Here is a 19544-nt window from a genome sequence, read left to right as displayed (position 1 = left end):
GTTATGACCAAGGGCAGAAGATTTTCCAGAAACAGCCCCTATTGTGCTGTCCCAGGCCAGGGTTCCCTGCACCATGACAGTATGCTACCACAGTTATGACAACGTAAAACCCAGATGAGATCAGCTCCCAGATATCATGGGATTTTCAACAGAGGTTAGAGAGCCCCAGCCAAGCACTTTTCTCTTCTGAAGGTTCAGTCACCTTGTTCTTTTCAACTGGGAAAACTAGAAAATACAAAGGAGAAGAATTAGTGAGGAAGAAGTGGGTGGAGTTGATCCAGGTCCTCAAAATGATGTGGAGGGGGATGCATTTCCACTCCCAGATCTCCAAGGAAACGTGTCTCTGGATATCCAATGTCCAGAAGAGGTATGTGAATAGACCTTTCTGAATGGGCTAAAAACATGAAGATCTTTTGTCTCATGTGAATGTGCATCAGAGGGTGACTTCAGGAAAGAAAGGTTTTAATAATCAAATTCTGTGGATACCAACCAGCCTCTTTCCCCAGCAACTCCTGTCATTGCCCAATGGGCTCATGAACAAAGTGGTCATGGTGATAGGGATGGAGGTTATGCATGGGCTCAGCAACATGAACTGCCACTCACCAAGGCTGACCTGGCTACAGCCACTGCTGAGTGCTCAGTCTGCCAGCAGCAGCCACTGATATGGCACCCTCAGCCCCTGATACAGCACCATTCCTCTAAATGCAGGTGGGTTAGAGCAGAGGATCCAGGTGAAGCTTCTAAGTAGGTGAGGTGGAGGAAGGACCTGTGCTGAGATGGGGGCTGCTCAGATGGCCACAGCTCCTCACCACTCCTCTAGGATATCACAGGGCACTGCTCTTATATGTTGATTCCAACCACAGAGTTCAGAGTAGGCTCTCCATGGAGGCCTGTTCCATTATTAGCATCGAAGCCCAAAGAAATAGAGTTATTGGAAGCCACCTGAAGTTTAGCAGAGGAAATTGACTGATGTTTTCAGAAACTGAGCTCATAGCTGGCTCACCACACCTGAGAAGATGATGTCATTCTCTATCTCACGAATACAGTGTCATGGCTAAGTTTATGTGTCAGCTTGGCCAGGTGGTGGTGCCCGGTTGTCTGGTCAGGCAAGTGCTGGCCTGTTTGTTGTTATGAGGACATTTCATGGACTTAAATCATGACCACGTTGGCAGCATCCATAGCTGATTGCATTTGCAGTCAGCTAAGAGGGGTATCTTCTGCAATAAGTGACAATTTAATCACCAGAAGGTTTCTAAGAAGAACTCAAATGAGACAATCACTTTTCCTGCTTCAGTCAGCTGGCCTCTACTGAGAATTCGTTTAGGGCCTTCATCAGAGCTGCCAGCTGTGGCCTACCCTACAGACTTTGGACTCTACACCCCCAAAGTTATGTGAGATACTTTTATAAATTTTATACCTACAGATATCTCCTGCTGATTCTGTTTCTATAGAGAACCCTAGCTAATACAGCTTGGTACCAGGAGTGGGGTTGTTATTAAGAAACAAAATCTTAAAAATGGTCCTAATGGCACAAGTAAGTTACATGAGGAAGTGGCCCAAATACCCATGCTTTGCACTCTTCTCACATAACCTTCTCCTTCCCAGACCAGAGCTTTGACCTCTTGTGGAGTTCCTTACAGTGAAATGATAGGGGGAGAGAAAACTCAGGACTGGTGTTCTAGTTTGCTAGCTGCTGGAATGCAATATACCAGAAATGGAATGGCTTTTAAAAAGGGGAATTTAATAAGTTGCTAATTTACATTCCTAAGGTTGAGAAAATGTCCCAGTTAAAACAAGTCTATAGAAATGTCCAATCTACGGCATCCAGGGAAAGATACCTTGGTTCAAGAAGGCTGATGAAGTTCAGGGTCTCTCTCTCAAGTAAGAAGACAGATGGTGAACACAGCCAGGGTTTCTCTCTCATTTGGAAAGGCCCGGGGCTAACACAGTGTCATCTCCTAGACTTCCCTCCTGGCTTCCTGTTTTATGAAGCTCCCCAGGAGGTGTTTTCCCTCTTCATCTCCAAAGGTCACTGGCTTGTGGGCTCCCTGCTTCTCATTGCTACGTCATTCTTCTCTGCTCTCTCTGAATCTCTCATTCTCCAAAATGTTTTTCTCTTTTATAGGATTCCAATAAACCAATCAAGACCCTCCTGAATTGGCGGAGACATGTCATCACGTAATCCAGCTTACAACCACTCTTGCTTGAGTCACATCTCCAGGGAGATGATCTAATTGTGTTTCAAACCTATAGTATTTGAATAAGGATTAGAAGAAACGGCTGCCTTTATAAAATGGGATTAGGATTAAAACATGGTTTTTTTAGGGTACATAAATCCTTTCGAACCAGCACACCTAGTTTACAGATGGTTCTGCATGATATGCAGGTACCACCCACAAGTGAAGAGTTGCAGCACTTCAACCTCTTTCTGGAGTGTCCCTGAAGTATAGTGGTGAGGGGTAATCCTCCCAGTGGGAAGAACTTCGAGCAGTGTTCATTTTGCTTGGAAGAAAAATTATCCAGAGGTGCATTTGTATACTTACATGTGGGACTGTTGCTAATGGTTTGGGGGGATGGGTAAGGACCTGGAAAGAGCACAATTGGAAAATTGGTGACAAAGAGATATGGGTAAGAGGTATGTGGATAGACCTTTCTGAATGGGCTAAAAACATGAAGATCTTTTGTCTCATGTGAATGTGCATCAGAGGGTGACTTCAGGAAAGGAAGGTTTTAATAATCAAATTCTGTGGATACCAACCAGCCTCTTTCCCCAGCAACTCCTGTCATTGCCCAATGGGCTCATGAACAAAGTGGTCATGGTAGTAGGGATGGAGGTTATGCATGGGCTCAGCAACATGAACTGCCACTCACCAAGGCTGACCTGGCTACAGCCACTGCTGAGTGCTCAATCTACCAGTAGCAGCCTCTAATATGGCACGCTAAGCCCCTGATATGGCACCATTCCCTGAAATGATCAGCTGGCTACATGGTGGCAGGTTGATAACATTGAACCATTTCCATCATGGAAGGGGCAGTGATTTGTTCTAACTGGAATAGACAGATACTCTGCATATGAGTTTGCTTTCCCTGCATACATTGCTTCTACCAAAACTACCATCTGTGGACTTACAGAATGCCTTATCTTTTGTCATAGTATTCCACACAGTATTGTTTCTGATCAAGGGAGCCACTTCACAGCAAATGAAGTGTGGGAATGGGCTCATGCTCATGGAATTCTCTGGTCTTACCATGTTCCCCATCATCCAGAGGCAACTGCATTGACGGAATGGTGAATGGCCTTTTGAAAACTCAATTAAAGTGCCAACTAGGTGGCAATTCCTTGCAGGGCTGGGGTGATGTTCTCCAGGAGGCTGTGTATGCTCTGAATCAGCGTCCAGTGTGTGGTGCTATTTCTCCCATGCCAGGTTCCATGGGTCCAGGAACCAAGAGGTAGAAATGGGAGTGTCACCACTCACTATTACCCCTGGTGATCCACTAGGAAAATTTTTGCTTCCTGTCCCTGAAACTGTGAGCTCTGCTGGTCTACAGGTTTTAGTCCCAGAAGGGGGAATGTCTCCATCAGGGAAGCAAGAATGATTCCATTGACTGGTGTTCTAGTTTGCTAGCTGCCTGAATGCAATACACAGGAATAGAATGACTTTTTAAAAGCGGAATTTAATAATTTGCAATTTTACAGTTCTAAGGCCAAGCAAATGTCCAATTAAAACAAGTCTATAGAAATGTCCAACCAAACGCATCCAGGGAAAGATATCTTGGTTCAAGAAGGCCGATGAAGTTCAGGGTTTCTCTCTCAATTGGAAAGGCCTATGGCGAACACAGCCAGAGTTTCTCTCATCTGGAAAGGCACATGGTGACACAGTCAGGGTTTCTTTCTCATCTGGAAGGGCACCTGGGAACATGGTGTCATCTGCTAGCTTCTTCTGGCTCTCTGTTTGATGAAGCTCCCCGGGAGGTATTTTCCTTCTTTATCTCCAAAGGTCACTGGCTGGTGAGACTCTGATTCTTGTGGCTATATCATTCTGCTCTGCTCTCTATGAATCTCCTTCATTCTCCAAAATATTCCGTTTTTATAAGACTTTAGAAACTAATCGAGACCCACCTGAATGGGTGGAGCCATGTCGCCACCTAATCCAGCTGAACAACCACTCTTGATTAAATCATATCTCCAGGGAGACAATCTGATTACAGTTTCAAACATACAGCATTGAATAGGGATTATTTTGCCTTTACAAAATGGGATTTTGATTAAAATATGGCTTTTCTAGGGGACATACATCTAAGATAATCCTTTCAAACTGGCACAGGTGTCAGTGCTAAAGGATAGGGTGATGTGATTAATTGTTAATCTAATGAGGCTGATCTCTCTGGGTTTCAGAATTTATATGGCCTAGGAATTCTCCAGGAATTATAGGTTCCAGAAAAGCAAACTTAGTGCATGGAACATTTATAGAGTCTTAGTTCGAGCCCTAGCTGTTCTTAAGATTCAATAGGAATGATGATTGGGGTTTGGCAAACCATGGCAGTTAGCACTATCTAACTGAAGCTTGCGTAACAGTAGCTTCCAGAATAGCCTTTTGACTCCATTAGATCTCTCTTGGCCACTGATGCCTTACTATTTTTTTATGCCTTATTTTATTCCACTTTCCCCCCTCTTTTGGTCAGGAAAGCATCGTTCATTCCACAGTGCCTGGGTCAGACTCATTCCCGGGAGTCACACCCCATGTTGTCAAGGAGATTTTCACTCCTGATTATCATGTCCCATGTAGGGGGGAGGGTAATGATTTTCCTTGCAGAGTTGGGCTTAGAGAGAGAGAAGGCCACATCTGAGCAACAAGGTAGGTTTCCTGGAAGCAACTCTAGGCTTTATTATGGATAGTCTTATGTTTTCTCCTACAGAAATAAGTTTAATAAGATCAAGCCTCAAAATCCAGGGCTTGAAAAAAAATCCAGGGTTTGGCCTATTTTCTTGGGAGTCCCCAATGATTGAGAGGGTACCTGGGGTTTCCCAGAAGGGAAAGTTTAATAGAATATACGTATATTCTAGCCTCTCCCCCTAAACTCAGACACCAGACCGTGAAGTCACTCTACCAATACTTTTTAACATCAGCCCACCATAGTCTGAGATATATCCTAGTATTATGGTAAGCTATACAGAATTACAAGGCCTCGTTCCTGTTCTGGACTCCAGGAGTTTGGGCTGCTTAAGTGAGCTACCCAGATAGGTTAATTTGGATTATGTATTACAGAAAATTTAAGTTCTGGACATTATAAACCCCTCTACCTTTGGTCTCACATAGTAGATGAAGGTTAGGGTACACACACACTATCATCCTTTTTAATTAGGTATTCTAATTTACCTTAGACCCAGCCTGATTGGTTCATTTTAATCTGTATATGAGGGCTGGTCTCTTTTTCGGGTACTTTAATCATTATTATATATCACTGTGCTAACTCTCAGGGTTACAGCACTCCATTTGTGGGTCCTAGATGTCACAGAGTTACAGAAGTTCCAGGGAAGTACCAGCAGATACACACAGAGCTCAGTGTTCCAGTATCTAGAAATACATTTACAACTTCATACTAACTGTTGCTGCCCTAAGGGCTTCCAATTTAGGCTCCAGTTTTCTATAAGTATTTTCTGAAAGAGACCTCAGCATATTTTTTCTTTTCTTTCTGGCTTATTTTGCACAACAGAGTGTCCCCAAGGCTTATTCAGTTCATTGTGCCTCTCGCCATCCTTCCTTTTGTAGCCGCACCATAGCCTATCATATAACTATATCACAATCGGTTGTATGTTTTCCAGTCATTGTACCCTTCATCTCCATCCATCTGTTGGGCATCATGGATAGTGTCCAGAATAAACAAACTGTGTTGTTTTAGTTTGCTAATCCTGCCAGAAAGCTCTATACCAGAAATAGAATGGCTTATAGAAATGGAATTTTAAAAATTACAAGTTTACAGTTCTAGTGCCAAGAAAATGTTCAAACTAAGGCACCAACAAGAGGTTACCTTCACTTAAGAAAAGCTGATGCCATCCGGAACACCTGTTCAGCTGGGAAAGCACATGGCTGACATATGCTGGCCTCTTGCTCATGGGCTCCATTGCTTTCAGCCCCTGTTTCCTGTGGGGGTTCCTTCCTTGGCATCTTTGGGCTGTCACTTAGCTCCTCCAGCCCAGAGCTCATGGGAAGGTACATGACATATGCTGGGTCCTGCCTTCCCAGACATCTGGGTCTTATGCTGGGTCTGTCACCTCTGAAGCAATCACTCTCCATCTGCATCTACACTAAGGTTTGTTCTAAATGTTTCCCCTTTTAAAAGACTCCGGTAGGGCAGGCCACGGAGGCTCAGCAGGCAAGAATGCTCCCCTGCCATGCCAGAGGACCCAGGTTTGCTTCCCGGTGCTTGCCCATGTAAAAAAAGCTCCAGTAAACTTGTTAAGACCGACCTCAAATGAACAGAGTCACATCTTCATCTAATCAAAGGTCCGAGCCACAATTAAGTGTGCCACGTCTCTGTGGAGTCAATCTAATCAAAAGTTTCTGCCTTACAATATTGCCTCAAGATTAAGAAAAGTAGCTTCCTCCTCAAGATTGGATCAGGAGTAAAGCATGGCTTTTCTGGGATGCATGATAGCTTCAAGCTGGCACATCTTACAGTATTCTCACTTGGTTGTACAATTAGCCTCACTCTCAATTTTGGACAATTTTCATTGGTCCATAATTACAAAGGACTGGCAAACACAATGTTACCAACTCTCAAATCCAAACTCCCCCTTGTCCCTTGTTCCTCCTTCCACAATTAGATGCCTCTAATGGTGCTATCACTGCTCATTTTATACAAAAGTGTATGACATATAATAAAATTAAAATGTCATCGTATGTTTACACATTAGATCAGGGTAGGAAGATGCAATCTGGGACAATAACAATATAAAGGTGGTGGAACTGAGATTTACAGGAATAGAGAGTTTGTACCTACTGATGTTAGGTTAGAATTAGTCTAGCCATACTAGGTTGTTATGAGTATAAGATGCTAAGCAACCCCTATGAAGATATCTTAAAGCTATAGAGAAAAAGAAAGAAAAGGGAAACAAAATGGTTCTATCTGCAGGATTTTCAGTAAAAATACAACTGCTCTAATTTAAAATAAAAAAGCAAACACCTCAACCCAAAGCTTCAGTAAATAAAACAGTGAGGAGTTCCTGGCATAAGGATAGAAAAAGGATAATTAAGTAGAACTGAGAATCTAGAGATAAATTTACACATCTATGGCCGGTTGCGTAATTTGGGCATGAGTTTCACTTCGGGATGATGAAAACACTGGAAATAGTGGTGGAAGTTACACAATATTGTCAATGCACTTGTCACAGAAATTTTCACTTAAAAGTGGTTAAATTGATTTTCCCTTAAAAATAGTTAAATCAATCATGTTTTATCAGAATTTAAAATAAAAATTTTAAAACTCTGCCATACTTTAAGGTAGAAATGATCACTATGTATAAAATAGAAGGAACTAGAGGCACACACCACGGCCATCAGAGAAATGCTCTGCAGCTGGCTTGTACTCACTTGCAAAAGAAGATTCTGCATTTTACTTCCCAACTATGCATTCAGAAATGTCACATTGGCATCTTGAAGTTGGTCATGAAGGGAGCACTTGGACTACAGAAATAGGCAAATGCCACAAATCCAGGTTGTTTAAAAATGTGTATTTTTTAGGTGGTAATTCATATTTTGAAACTTTAACTTATGTGTGAGACTAAAGCAAGAAATGTTTATTTGGTACAAATTTGTATTTTGACTGGTGCATTTCCAAATATAATTTATATGGACAGTTTCACTGAACACCATAAGTACATGGAACCTTGAATAGGGCTTGAGATTTTGTAGATTTGTCCAGAGTGATGCCCTGATAAATCCCAGAGTGGTTTGAACAGTGAATAAAAAAGTATTTGCAAAGTCCTTTTTGGGGGAATGGTGAGAAAGGGAGAAAATTCAACTTCCCCATTTGGAGAACTCCTGATATTCTTGCAAGCAGTGGGGACAACCAAATCAACAGGATGAACCCTTAATCTTGGGGTTTGTTCATATGAAAATTATCCCTGCAAAGGCTAGACTAAGCCTACTTAAAATTAGGCCTAAGAGTCAGCCCCAGAGAACCTCTTTTGTTGCTCATGTGTGACCTATCTTTCAGCCAGCACGACAAGCAAACTCACTATCTTCCCCCTCTCTACATGGGATATGACTCATGGGGGTGCAAAGTTCCCTGTTAATGTGGTACAGAAATCCTAGAATTAGCAGGGACTCAGTATCAAGGGATTGAGAAAAACTTCTCGACCAAAAGGGGAAAGAGCAAAATGAGACAAAATAAAATGTCAGTGGCTGAGATCTTTCAAAGAGTCGAGAGGTTATCCTGGAGGTTATTCTTATGCATTTATATAGATACCTAGAGGGAAGTGCCTGAAACTGTAGAGCTGTGTTCCAGTAGCCATGTTTCTTGAAGATGATTGTATAATGATATAGCTTTCGCAACATGACTGTGTGATTGTGGAAAACTTGTGTCTGATGCTCCTTTTATATATGGTATGGACAAATGAGTAAAACATATGGATTAAAAATAAATAATAATTGGAACAAAAAATGTGTATTTTTAGAGACCTAGTTTGTCTTTATGCCATGGGGTGGCCTATTCAAGCACAAAGTGAGTTCACTCCGAGTGATGATATACATGGGAAACTACTCCAGGTATCATCTGATGTAGAATGTAGGGCTTGTGGGGTCCAGAGTGGGTATTAGAACATCATTTTGGATTTATCTTGTCCAGGATGGAATCCTAACTTGCTCATTTATTCAGTTTTTGTAACCAGGTTGCATGATGTGACCTAAAGATATGATGAATCAATGTATACATCCTGGGATGTTCTAAGTAGGAATAAAGAAAAGCGCATTACCTGAAAGGGTGGCAGGACAGGAAGGAGTATTGAGGAGGGGTCCCCAGTGTGCTGTGCGGATGTAGCCTGATGTCCCAAGGACGAGGATGGAAGGGGATGCACTCAAGGAAAGTCAAAGGTGGTTAAGGGAAAGCACCACAGTTTAATGGCGGAAGAGGCCTCTACAGGGAACATTGGACATTGTCCCTGCACCCCAGTGATGCGTGCTCCCCCTTACAAGATTCTCAGCAGACATTTTACACAGTTTTCTTCCAGATCCACTGGACACTTCAGATATTTTCCAAGGCTCCCCCACTCTGAAAGGTGCATTTGTCCTCCCAGTGTCTACATCATGGTGGTGTCTTGGGGACTTTCCTGGCTGTTCCAGGCTTGAAACAGCAGCACCGCGAGTACCACCAGGATCAATCCAGCCAGGCCCATTCGGATGAGATTCTCCACTGTGTAGTCTTTGTACTTGGAGCCTAGGAGTTATGGATATAGAGGTTACATATATTAGGGTGAGCTGAAGTCACCCCAGGAGCACTAATGTCCACCCAGGACACCCACCTCCCCTTGACACGTCATGTGCCTGTGTGCCTCCTTCCTTTAAATAAGACTTTCCCCTATTCACTACTCTTGGGTTCTGGCTTGCATTGTGGTGGGCTGATGGTTTCAAGGGTTTCTGAGAACAATAACAACAAAAGAGGGGTAATTGACAAGTTGAAGAGAAACTTTTCTCTAGGTCCTGCATCTTACATCCTCTTGTTTCTCATGAAAAGACTTTTCTGTGGTTTCTGAATAATATCTCCCCTGCTGTGGCTGGACTTCCTATGATCTCCTCATTTGATACTTCGAGGTTCCCTTTGATGTTTGAATTTGGTTTATAAGTCATAGTGGAACTGCCCCAAGAGCTCAGCCTTAGAGAGAACACTACTTATTTTTTCCCTACATCAGAAATAACTGCACTTTTGCATACATACTTTTTATTCTGGCACATGGGGCCAAGTTAGCTGAAAGTACTCAAGATAAACATTTCACTTATTCAACAGCTGAGGACCCAGGGTCCATGAATGATACTGCATGTTCAGAAGCCCAAGGCATGAAAATCTGGGGCTTCTTATTCTACACTCTGCTACAATGGACCTCACTTCCACCTCCTTGGCTTGACATCTGTTTTTTTTTTATCATTCATTTATTCTTTCATGAATTAATCTTCATATTGTTAGGGAAACTTACAACTAGATAAACATATATATGCTTGTATTCAAACATACACACATATGTATATATGAACATATACACATGTAGCTATGCCTGTATATTTTCTTATAATTGGTGGTTTTATGTCAATAGGTCATAAAGCCAGAATTTTTGCTTCCTTAGCATATGAGCTCAGTTGGGTAGGTCAGTAATAAACATGCAAACACACACTAGATGAAAAGTATTAGCTGGATATTTGAATATTCCCAAATATGTAGATATATACACGCACATGTACATATATTTGTCTATCCATTTTTTCTCTCTCTCATCTATCTACCTACCACCTATATATCTATCAATCAGCTTTATCTATATTTATGTTTGATTAATCATTTGAAGTATAATATGTATGGTGGGGGCAGATCTGTTCTGATCAGCATCCTCAGTGAAGATTTCACATGGAGAGGACATTCAAGCTCATCCTGAAAAAGAAGAGGGAGCCAGAGCAGGGGCCACATGGAGTCCCAAGTACATAGCAGCATAGTCTGCGGGTATACCAGATGCCCAGGGAAGGTTCCAGCCTGTTATTCAAGAAGGAAGAATCTGCACCAGAGGAGAAGGTTCAGAAGAGGAGGGGAACTAGTACATGGCAGCTGGCTCCCTCCCTCTCTTTCTGGAAGAATCCTGGAAACTGCTGTAAGGTGTCAAGAGGGGAAAAGGAATCATTTTATTCTATTTAAAAGGTTACTTCAATCTCCTCTAAATGAAAGCATGTGCCCCACGGAAATCTATGGTTCTGGTCTACAGACCTGTAGGAACAGTGAAGGAAGTGGTATTTTCAGATTACCTACACGTAAAATAAGATAGGAAATTCTTGAAAAATAAAAATGAACAATAGGTAGAATTCAGTTGTAGCATTACACGATGGTTTGATAGCAAGAAGTCTTTTTTTTTTAATATGGGCAGGCACCAGGAAACAAGCCCAGACCTCCAGCATGGCAAGAGAGAACTCTGCCACTGAGCCTCCATAGCCTACCCACAAGAAGTTTTGGAAATGTATGTATCACCATGACGATAAATCCAAGAAAAACGACTTGCTCAGGAAAAGTAAAGTTTTCAGAAAAAGTCTCCATTCACAATAAAACCACCATGAAACAGGAAATCAAATTTAAATGCTTAGGTCAATACAGCTGTATGTATAAAATATGAATTTTAGGGGTTTGCCTTAAAATAACATGGACTAGAAATGATGTCAATTTCTTAAACTGAAGATCAAGGACATTTTATTCCACCATCATTATCATATGATGAGAGAAATGAGAGAAAAAATTATACAATTTGGGAAACAAAGAAGTAAATTTCTGTTTTCTATTGTTTGATATAATTTTATCTACAAATTACAAGGGCTCATTGGAAAAACTGTTGACTCAAAGATCTTATGAAATATGAAGATGGAAAATAAAATATACTCAAATCAATTTGTCATGAACATTTAGCTATTTTAATTACTTAAAAAATAAAATAAAAAGGAAGCAATGATTTTATGTATTCAGTATTAAATTAGTTGAAGTAGTTCTTAAACTTAACTGTGAATGTATTTGATTTTTAGGAATAAAATTGCAAATCCTTCTCCATTTGAAAAATAAACCCCGGTTGAAAAATATCTTTGAATAGAACAGTTAACATTAAGCTAATTCTCCATCATGGAGATATAAATTGGAATTTTCCAATGAATATATTAATGCAGTTATTTATTTTAAATTTATAACTCTAGATAATTATGACTAAATTTGTAAGAGTGTATATGAAAAAATTGCAAGAAAAGTTTAGGAAAAATTGGAGGAAAGAGAAATGGGGAAGGAACTGACAACCAGATCCTGTCATTCTAGCCATAGAGGCGATGCAATCATCCCACAGGGGAATGTGAATCTGCTATGGGTAAATTGTAAATCTTTGCAGGAATGTAGGATGACTAAATGAACAGATGAGACTATGACAGTTGAAACGTTAAACAGAAAATGCCCAAGGAGTATCTGAGGCTGTGTAGACTCAGGTCCAGCCTCCCAGGGGAGCTGTCTCTGTGCACACCCCTGGACCAAGCACCTCCTTTATGATCTTTTCTCAGGCTGTACCCTCTGGATAGGGAGGGTGAGGCCAGACTACTGGCCCTGTCCATCTCGCCATCCTTGGTTCTTAGTTCTCGGATGTCGCCCTCTCCTCTGACCAGCACAGAGGTAACAACTAACCATCTTCAGAGACCCTGGGAACCACGTGTCCCTCGTCCTTAACATCCTCACATCTGGGAACAGACCATCCCTGAGTCGTGGAAATTGGACTGAAATGTGTTTAGAGATTGGCTCAGGCCTGGGGATGCTGGTGATACATGGGGTCAGGACCTGGTGGAGAGGAGCTGGGACCCCAGGGCTTCTGATGTTGACATGGAGACATGGAGAAGTGAATGGGTGTGGCCCTCTAGCTTCTCCCTCTCGTCTAGTTGGGTTTCCTGCTATTCTCTCCCAAATATCATTGCATCCTTGTCTCTATCTGCAGCCCTGTCTGATATTTCAGGGATTGGATGATCCAGGTGTACAGGTCTCCAGTCAATGTCTGAACTCAGATGGGTTGGAGCTTCCTTCTGCAGAACCACCCTCTGTGCTTCTTTCATGCCATGTTTCAGAGCTCCCCTGGGGACAGGGTCATGAACTCACCATCATTCAAAGAGGGTTTAGGAGTAGGGGCTTCTCACCTGAGACCACGAGCTCCAGGGGCGCACTGGACTGAGACAAAAGGTAAGGGGCAGTGCTGCGTGAGCCGTAGCACCTGTAGGTACCCCCGTGGGAGGAGTTCACAGAGCTCATGGTGAAGTTGGCCAGGTAGAGCTCAGCTCGGTACAGGGATCTAAGACGCAGGGCGAGATCAGCTTCCCCTTCCTTGGTCAGAAGGAAAGTGTCCATCGGGCTCCATGACTGACAAAACAGGGTAACCTTCTCTCCCAAGGACACCTGGGGGCCCGGCTGAGCAGAGAGGGAGGGTGTTGAAGTGAACTCTCCTAGAGAGAAGAAGGATGGATGAGGGGCTGCTACACTCCACCTTGGTTCTGAACAGAGATTTTACAAGTTTCCTCTCTGAGAACCTCTCAGTTTCCCAGTCTCTCTTTCCTTCCCATCTTCTTTTCCTCTATGTCTCTCTGCTTCTCTGGTGATCCCACAACCCTAGTCCTGCCCATGAACACCTGGGGTCCCCCACAGGGCCTATGTAGTCAGGGTCTCTGGATGGACCCAGCAAGGGTCCCCTCACCTGCGATGAGGACATCCAGGGGCTCGCTGGGGGCTGACCACTCGGAGGAGAGGTTGTGTCCACCGTAGCATCTGTACCTGCCCCCGTGGGTGCTGCTCATACGGACCAGGGGGAAGTTGGCCTGAGAGAGCCCAGCCCGGGGCTGCTCGCTGAGGCGCTGGATGAGATCACGTTCCCCCTCCTTGGACAGAGCGAATCTGTCATAGCCAACATCAGAGCGACACTGGAGCATCAGGCTCTGTCCTGAGGCCACGATGGGGCCCGGCTGGGCCAGGAGTGATGGCTTCCGGGACACACCTGGGGGAGAGACATTGTGGACTGCAGGGGATGGTTTTCCAATCACCTCCCCCCTTGTCCTGGTGTCCAAGTGTCCTTGTCACACACACTCTCTACTCACCTCACCCTATCCTCCCACCTTGGGCTCCCCTGATGTCAAAGCTCCCCTCAAACTCTCTGGGGCATCAAAGACTTTATGGAGCAGGGACGGGACTTCCTCACTTAAGACCTGCAGCTCCAGGGGGTCACTGGGTTCTGACCACACGTGGGGCCTGTCCTTGAGGTGGCCATAGCATCTGAATGTCCCCCCGTGGCTGGGGCTCACAGGGAACAGGGCTTGGAAATGCCCAGTGGAGAGTCGCTGTGCGTCCAGGGTCCAGGAGTGCTCGTTTTCTCCTTCCTCAGAGAGAATGAACCCTCCAAATACCCTCCGTGAGTCACACTGGAGGGTCACAGTCCCTCCTGATGTCACCACAGGGCTTGGCAGGGCAGAAAGGATGGGTTTGCCAAAGGACCCTAGGAGAGAAGGAGGGGCTGTGTAAATGGGGTCCAGATCACCCCCTTTCCCCAGGGTGGGCTGTGATGGTGCGGCATTGAGAACAGACCCCCTTCCTGAGGGTGGAGCCTGAGGCTGGGACCCCTGCATGTCCTCTCACCTATTGTCACCACCAGATCCAGGGGGTCACTGTGTGCCGATGAGCCAGCAGGGCTTAGATAGTAGCAGTGATATTGCCCTGCATTGCGCTCTGTCATGTATGGGATGGAGAACTTGGTCTTGTTCCTGGGCTCCAGGAGGCTCTGTCTGTCCCAAGGTGCTGGGCTTCCCTCTTTGTCCAGAAGGTACTCCTTGGCCTCCAGGCTCCCCTGACACCAGATGGTCACGTGGCTCCCCCAGGTGATCACAGAGCCTGGCTCAGCCCAGAGGGTGGGCTTGGGGAGGGTCCCTGGAAGGGAATCAAAGGTGGCTTTAAGGGAATCAGTTGTCTCACTTTCAGCTCCAAGACTCCTGCTAAATTTATCACTGTTATCCCAGATCAAATACATTGTAAATTCTGGGTCAACTCACCTGCCTGCATTCGTGTCCTTTTGCCGAGACTCAGCCCTGCAAAAGAGTCCTGCATGAGAGATTTGCACTCTGAAGCCTGAGCAGATTCTCTCCTCCCCTTTAGCCTCCAAGCCCCAGGGTCTCCTGGTAGACCAGGGCCTGTTTTGGGGTGAGACCCTTCGCAGACTGGGGCTTTCCCCTCTCAGATCTCACCGAGGCAGAGCAGGGCCATGAGGGTGGGGGTCATGGCGTCTCCTCCCACTGGGCCCAGCTGTGCAGCTGGAGGAGACCACAGTGCCCGGCAGGATGGACGGACACACAGGATATGGCCAGTGGGAAACTGGCCCTACCTGTCACAGGGTTGTCACAGCAACCCCACAGGAAGGGGAACTGCCCCTCCCCAGGAACCTGGGTCTCATTTCCCTAGGGTGGGGCTGACAGCTGCAGTTTCTTTGAAGACATTTCAGATAGAAATGGGATCTCCTGACCCTGGCCACTGTCTGCCTGATCTGCTCTCATCTCCACAGGAGCAGGATGTCACAGTCAAATGGACCCAGTGCCAATCCTGGGCATTACCCTTTAGACGAGGGTGATGAGGTCATGATCCTCCCTGTCATAGCCTCCCTTGTGGGTGTCTCCTTCCCTCCTTTGGCCATCAGAAGATCACTCTAGATTCCTTACAATTGGCCATCATCACATCAGTCTTTGGAGATGCTTTGGTAAGATGCAGATTCTTTTCTGCAGAGCTCAAATCAGCAGAGACACACATTTCACAACTAACTGTGCAGTTAAAGTTGGGTTACCCTGTGGCAATGAGTATAAAGAAGAAATACGGGGAAAGAGAAGAAGAAACATGACTCTTCAACTTGGCCTTGGATTGTGGCTTTTTTTCTACCAATCCATCCCCTTCATGGACTTCCCTTTTTTTTTTTTTTTGTTTCCTCAACTATAGCCTCTTCCCCCATCTCCTTGGAAACAAACCTCTGAGTCATTTCTGCCTCCTCGGTGGCCTTAAATTCCTCTGGAAGACCTCTCCTCCTCATCTTGCACTTTGTTTTCAGCATTGTTTATCCACGGATGTGATTAGAGGTCTGATTTTGAGGAAAAGTTGTTTTTATTACATTTCCAATTGCCCCCCTCTGCTTGTGTGAACTTTAGCTGTCACGTCCCTTCTCTGGCCTCACTCTCCTAATTTGGACTGTGTTGATGTGAACCATGGTCTTTTGAGGGCTTGTGGCAGTTAGTGGTGCCTGGAATAAAGAAGTCCAGTCCTTGCTAATATCAAACCAGATTAAGACATGTGGGGGTGAATTCCAAGATGCTACTTATAATTTTTATGAAATTTTATCGCTGTCCTTCATGTCCTTGAACATCTTCAAGATTCAGGCTTTGCATTCTGTAGGACAGCCACTCACCTCATTCCGTCCAATGTTGTCTTTATATAGACTCAGGCCATGCATTCTTAAAGGAGAACCTCATAAATGAGGCTGAGCTACTCTCTTTTGCTTTAGGGGGCACATGACACTTACCTGTCCTATCCTTGGTGAAGTTATCTTTGATCACCTGGTCAAGTTGGTATCTGCCAAGTTCCTTATTGTGAAATTGCCAAATTTCTCTTAGTATTTGTTTAATATTTTGGGAGGAGATATTTGGATCTTAGTCCAATATCCTGACCCTCATCAAACCTCCAACTAGATTTTGCATCCATGGAAAACTCTCATCAGATCATCCACCATGATGGTTACTGATTGTTTATTTCCTGATTGTAGAGTCCCAGCTCTAGAATTAGTAATTTTCTGAGGAACCCTACATCTTTTAGTGGAGGGTGGTATGTAGAAACCAAGATCTGGATGTTTGTAGTGGTAGATGTTTGTAGACAATCCATTGTTACTGGATTGTCATTTCTCAAGGTCTTCTGAGAGGACACAGCTGAGATGTACACAGATACACACACACACATCTACATGCACGTAACACAAACATACATATGTTCCTATAACTATTTCTGTATCACTTGATATATATATACATCAAATGATGTCAAACTTGCATTTTCTTTTCCCATATAATACTTGAGAATTTTTTCTTGCCTTCCACCTTTTCACATCCATAATTCCCTCCACAGACAGTGGGTAATTTAGCTCCAGTTGTTCCCAATCTATTTACATGTTTGCTCAATGCAATTTCCCAACTACTCTGTTAGCCTGCCCAACTCATCACCTCCATGTCCACTCCCTGCTGTCCTGCTTCCATGGCTGCAGACCAGTAATGGCATCACTTTCCCCATTATCAACCTCCTGTCTGTACATAGCTCCCATAACCCCTCACCACTCCTCTTCGTGGAATCCCAAAACTCTGTCCCAGAAAACTTCTCGACCAAAAGGGTCAAGAGAGAAATGAGACAAAATAAAGTGTCAATGGCTGAGAGATTTCAAACAGAGTTGAGAGGTTATCCTGGAGGTTATTCTTATGCATTAAGTAGATATCACCTTGCTATCCAAGATGTAATGGAGAGGCTGGAGGGAACTGCCTGAAAATGTAGAGCTGTGTTCCAGTAGCCATGTTTCTTGAAGATGACTGTATAATGATATAGATTTCACAATGTGACTGTGTGATTGTGAAAACCTTGTGTCTGATGCTCCTTTTATCTATGGTATGGACAGATGAGTAAAACATATGGGTTAAAAATAAATAAATAATAGGGGGAACATATGTTAAAATAAGTTGAGTAGGTTGAAATGCTAGTGATCAGTGAAAGGGAGTGATAAGGGGTATAGAAAAAATAGGGGAAACAAAGGCTAAAACATATTGGGTAGATGGAAATTTTAGCAATCAATGAGACGGAAGGGTAAGGGGTATGGTATGTATGAGTTTTTTTTTGTTATTTCTTTTTCTGAATTGATGCAAATGTTCTAAGAAATGATCATGGTGATGAATATACAACTATGTGATAGTATTGTGAATTATTGATTATATATCAAGAATGGAATGATCATATGGTAAGAATGTTTGTGTTTATATGTTGTTATGTTAAAAAAAACTCTGTCCCAGGAAGATTCTGGAAAGGAAGTTGGGAATGAAGGACTTTTCTAGATTTTTTCCCCATATCTTAAATTTGTAGTTTTTTTTCAAAACTGAACAGTTTTTACATTTCTTTGATGCTGTCTTCTGTCCAGCATCCTCAGAACACACTCTGTCCCTTTAAAGTAAATTATTATCTCTTAGGTAGACCAAGTCTTCCTTTCTCTATTCACCTATCTTCCTGCATTTTCCCTGGCACTGATTTTGGATGAAGAGGAAGAGGAAGAGGCAGGTAAGCAGGGCAAAAGCCACTGAGACCCTGATTAAAATGTCCAGTAGCACTTGAGATCTTCAGAGCACTAGTGACATCATGAATGAGTAATGATGCCACTTAATTGAGCACCTATTGTGTGCAAGGCATGTGCTGTGACCTTTGCATTCATCATCTCCATTTCTCAGAACGATCCTTCAACATGGGATTCCACCCTAATGTGCCCATTTTACAGATGAGGAAACAAGCCCAGAGAGATAAATCATGTGCCTCCAGTCACCCAGCCAAGAAACAGGAGAGCTGAAATTTGAACCCAGGTTCCCTTGTGCTTTCTTCATGCTGCTCCACCAGCACAGAGAATACTCATGCTCTGGGGCACCTGCACCCTAACTCTTGCCTTTAGCTAGAGCTTATGGTATTTCACAATCTCTTCCACTCTCCAACCAAAGAGGGGTCTCCGGGACTTAAAGGGAGAACTCAGAGGCTGGATCTGCACGAGGGAGCTCTCTATATCTTCTCCAGAACCACAGCCCAGACAAGCTCTGTTTTCCCCTCTGGTGAGCCCTGACACTCCCTTGCAGAGAGACTGTCTGACCATTGGGGAACAGGTTGTTCTGGGAAGGGGCAGTAGGGATGATTCTATGATTTATTGTGTTCCGTGTTGGGACAGACCTCACGCTGAGGGTTTTTCATTTTTGGGATCTCACCTAAATATCTGCAAGCCTCTGAGGGAGACAGTAGGAGGCAATTTTATTGGCCATGAAATTGAGACTTAGAGATGGAGTGTAATTCGTCCAAGGCTCACCACTGGGAAGCGGCAGAGCTGGGATTTGAACCCAGGAGAGTTTGACCTCCAAGATCTTTTTTATTGTTTGATGTGTTGTTTCATTTTCCACCAGAGCTGCTCATTAAGACCTTGACTGAGGACCACTGGTCTGATAGAAGAGATAGATCATTGGAGAGACTCTTGAGAAAAGCCTGAGGAAAATTGTCAACTCTGGACAGAAACCTCTGTGACTTACCTATTGTTGAGTTGAGCTCTGCTGGCAAGGTGCTGGTGATCCCAGAGGCTCCTGGGAATGAGAACAAAAGAAGGGTGAGAAGTTAGAACTGCCTCTAGAGAACCTATCTCAGCTCAAAGCCTTCACCACCTATAACACAAGCCCCAATGGCTTCCTTCCACCACCTAGTGCCCTGCCCTCTGTCATACTTAGGAATTCATACCTCTCTGGATGACCCTCCATCAGAGCCCTCTCACTTTGTGGACACACCTCATGCAGAAACACCATGGACTGCAGGGGACAGCCCTCCAAGCATTGCCCACCTTGTCCAGGGCTCAAAGTTCCTCACACTCTGTGTATCTGGAGCCCTGTGCTCCCCTCACCTTAACCTCTCAACTGGGGCTTCCCTGAGGACAAGACTCCTCTTAACCTGTCTGGGACCTCAAAGATTTTATGGGACAGGAATGGGACTTCCTC

The 19544-nt window shown here is 44.0% G+C and overlaps 1 protein-coding gene across 1 annotated transcript; it reads right to left on the bottom strand.

The window, feature by feature from the left end:
- Positions 1–9188: 9188 nt before the first annotated feature.
- LOC143658652 (leukocyte immunoglobulin-like receptor subfamily A member 6) lies at positions 9189–15118 on the bottom strand. The gene is made up of 7 exons (XM_077130809.1): positions 14988–15118; positions 14796–14831; positions 14386–14673; positions 13952–14245; positions 13454–13771; positions 12903–13205; positions 9189–9435 (listed from the first exon to the last, which is right to left on the bottom strand). The coding sequence occupies exons 1-7, from the start codon at positions 15019–15021 to the stop codon at positions 9299–9301; spliced, it is 1410 nt and encodes a 469-aa protein (XP_076986924.1). The 5' UTR covers positions 15022–15118; the 3' UTR covers positions 9189–9298.
- Between the last annotated feature and the right edge of the window lie 4426 nt (positions 15119–19544).

The sequence above is a fragment of the Tamandua tetradactyla genome, chromosome 16, assembly GCF_023851605.1.
Source record: "Tamandua tetradactyla isolate mTamTet1 chromosome 16, mTamTet1.pri, whole genome shotgun sequence".
Taxonomy (NCBI): Eukaryota; Metazoa; Chordata; class Mammalia; order Pilosa; family Myrmecophagidae; genus Tamandua; species Tamandua tetradactyla.
The sequence above is the reverse complement of the archived record's forward strand: the minus strand, read 5'-3'. Positions and strand labels throughout refer to the sequence as shown.

What these genes read in the sequence shown, in the direction of transcription:
- LOC143658652 (XM_077130809.1), bottom strand. Translation starts at nt 15,021, where the DNA reads ATGACCCCCACCCTCATGGCCCTGCTCTGCCTCG. An exon ending in AAGGACACGAATGCAGGCAG is followed by an intron (nt 14,674 to 14,795) that starts GTGAGTTGACCC and finishes ATTCCCTTCCAG; the next exon opens with GGACCCTCCCCAAGCCCACC. An exon ending in GGATCTGGTGGTGACAATAG is followed by an intron (nt 14,246 to 14,385) that starts GTGAGAGGACAT and finishes CTTCTCTCCTAG; the next exon opens with GGTCCTTTGGCAAACCCATC.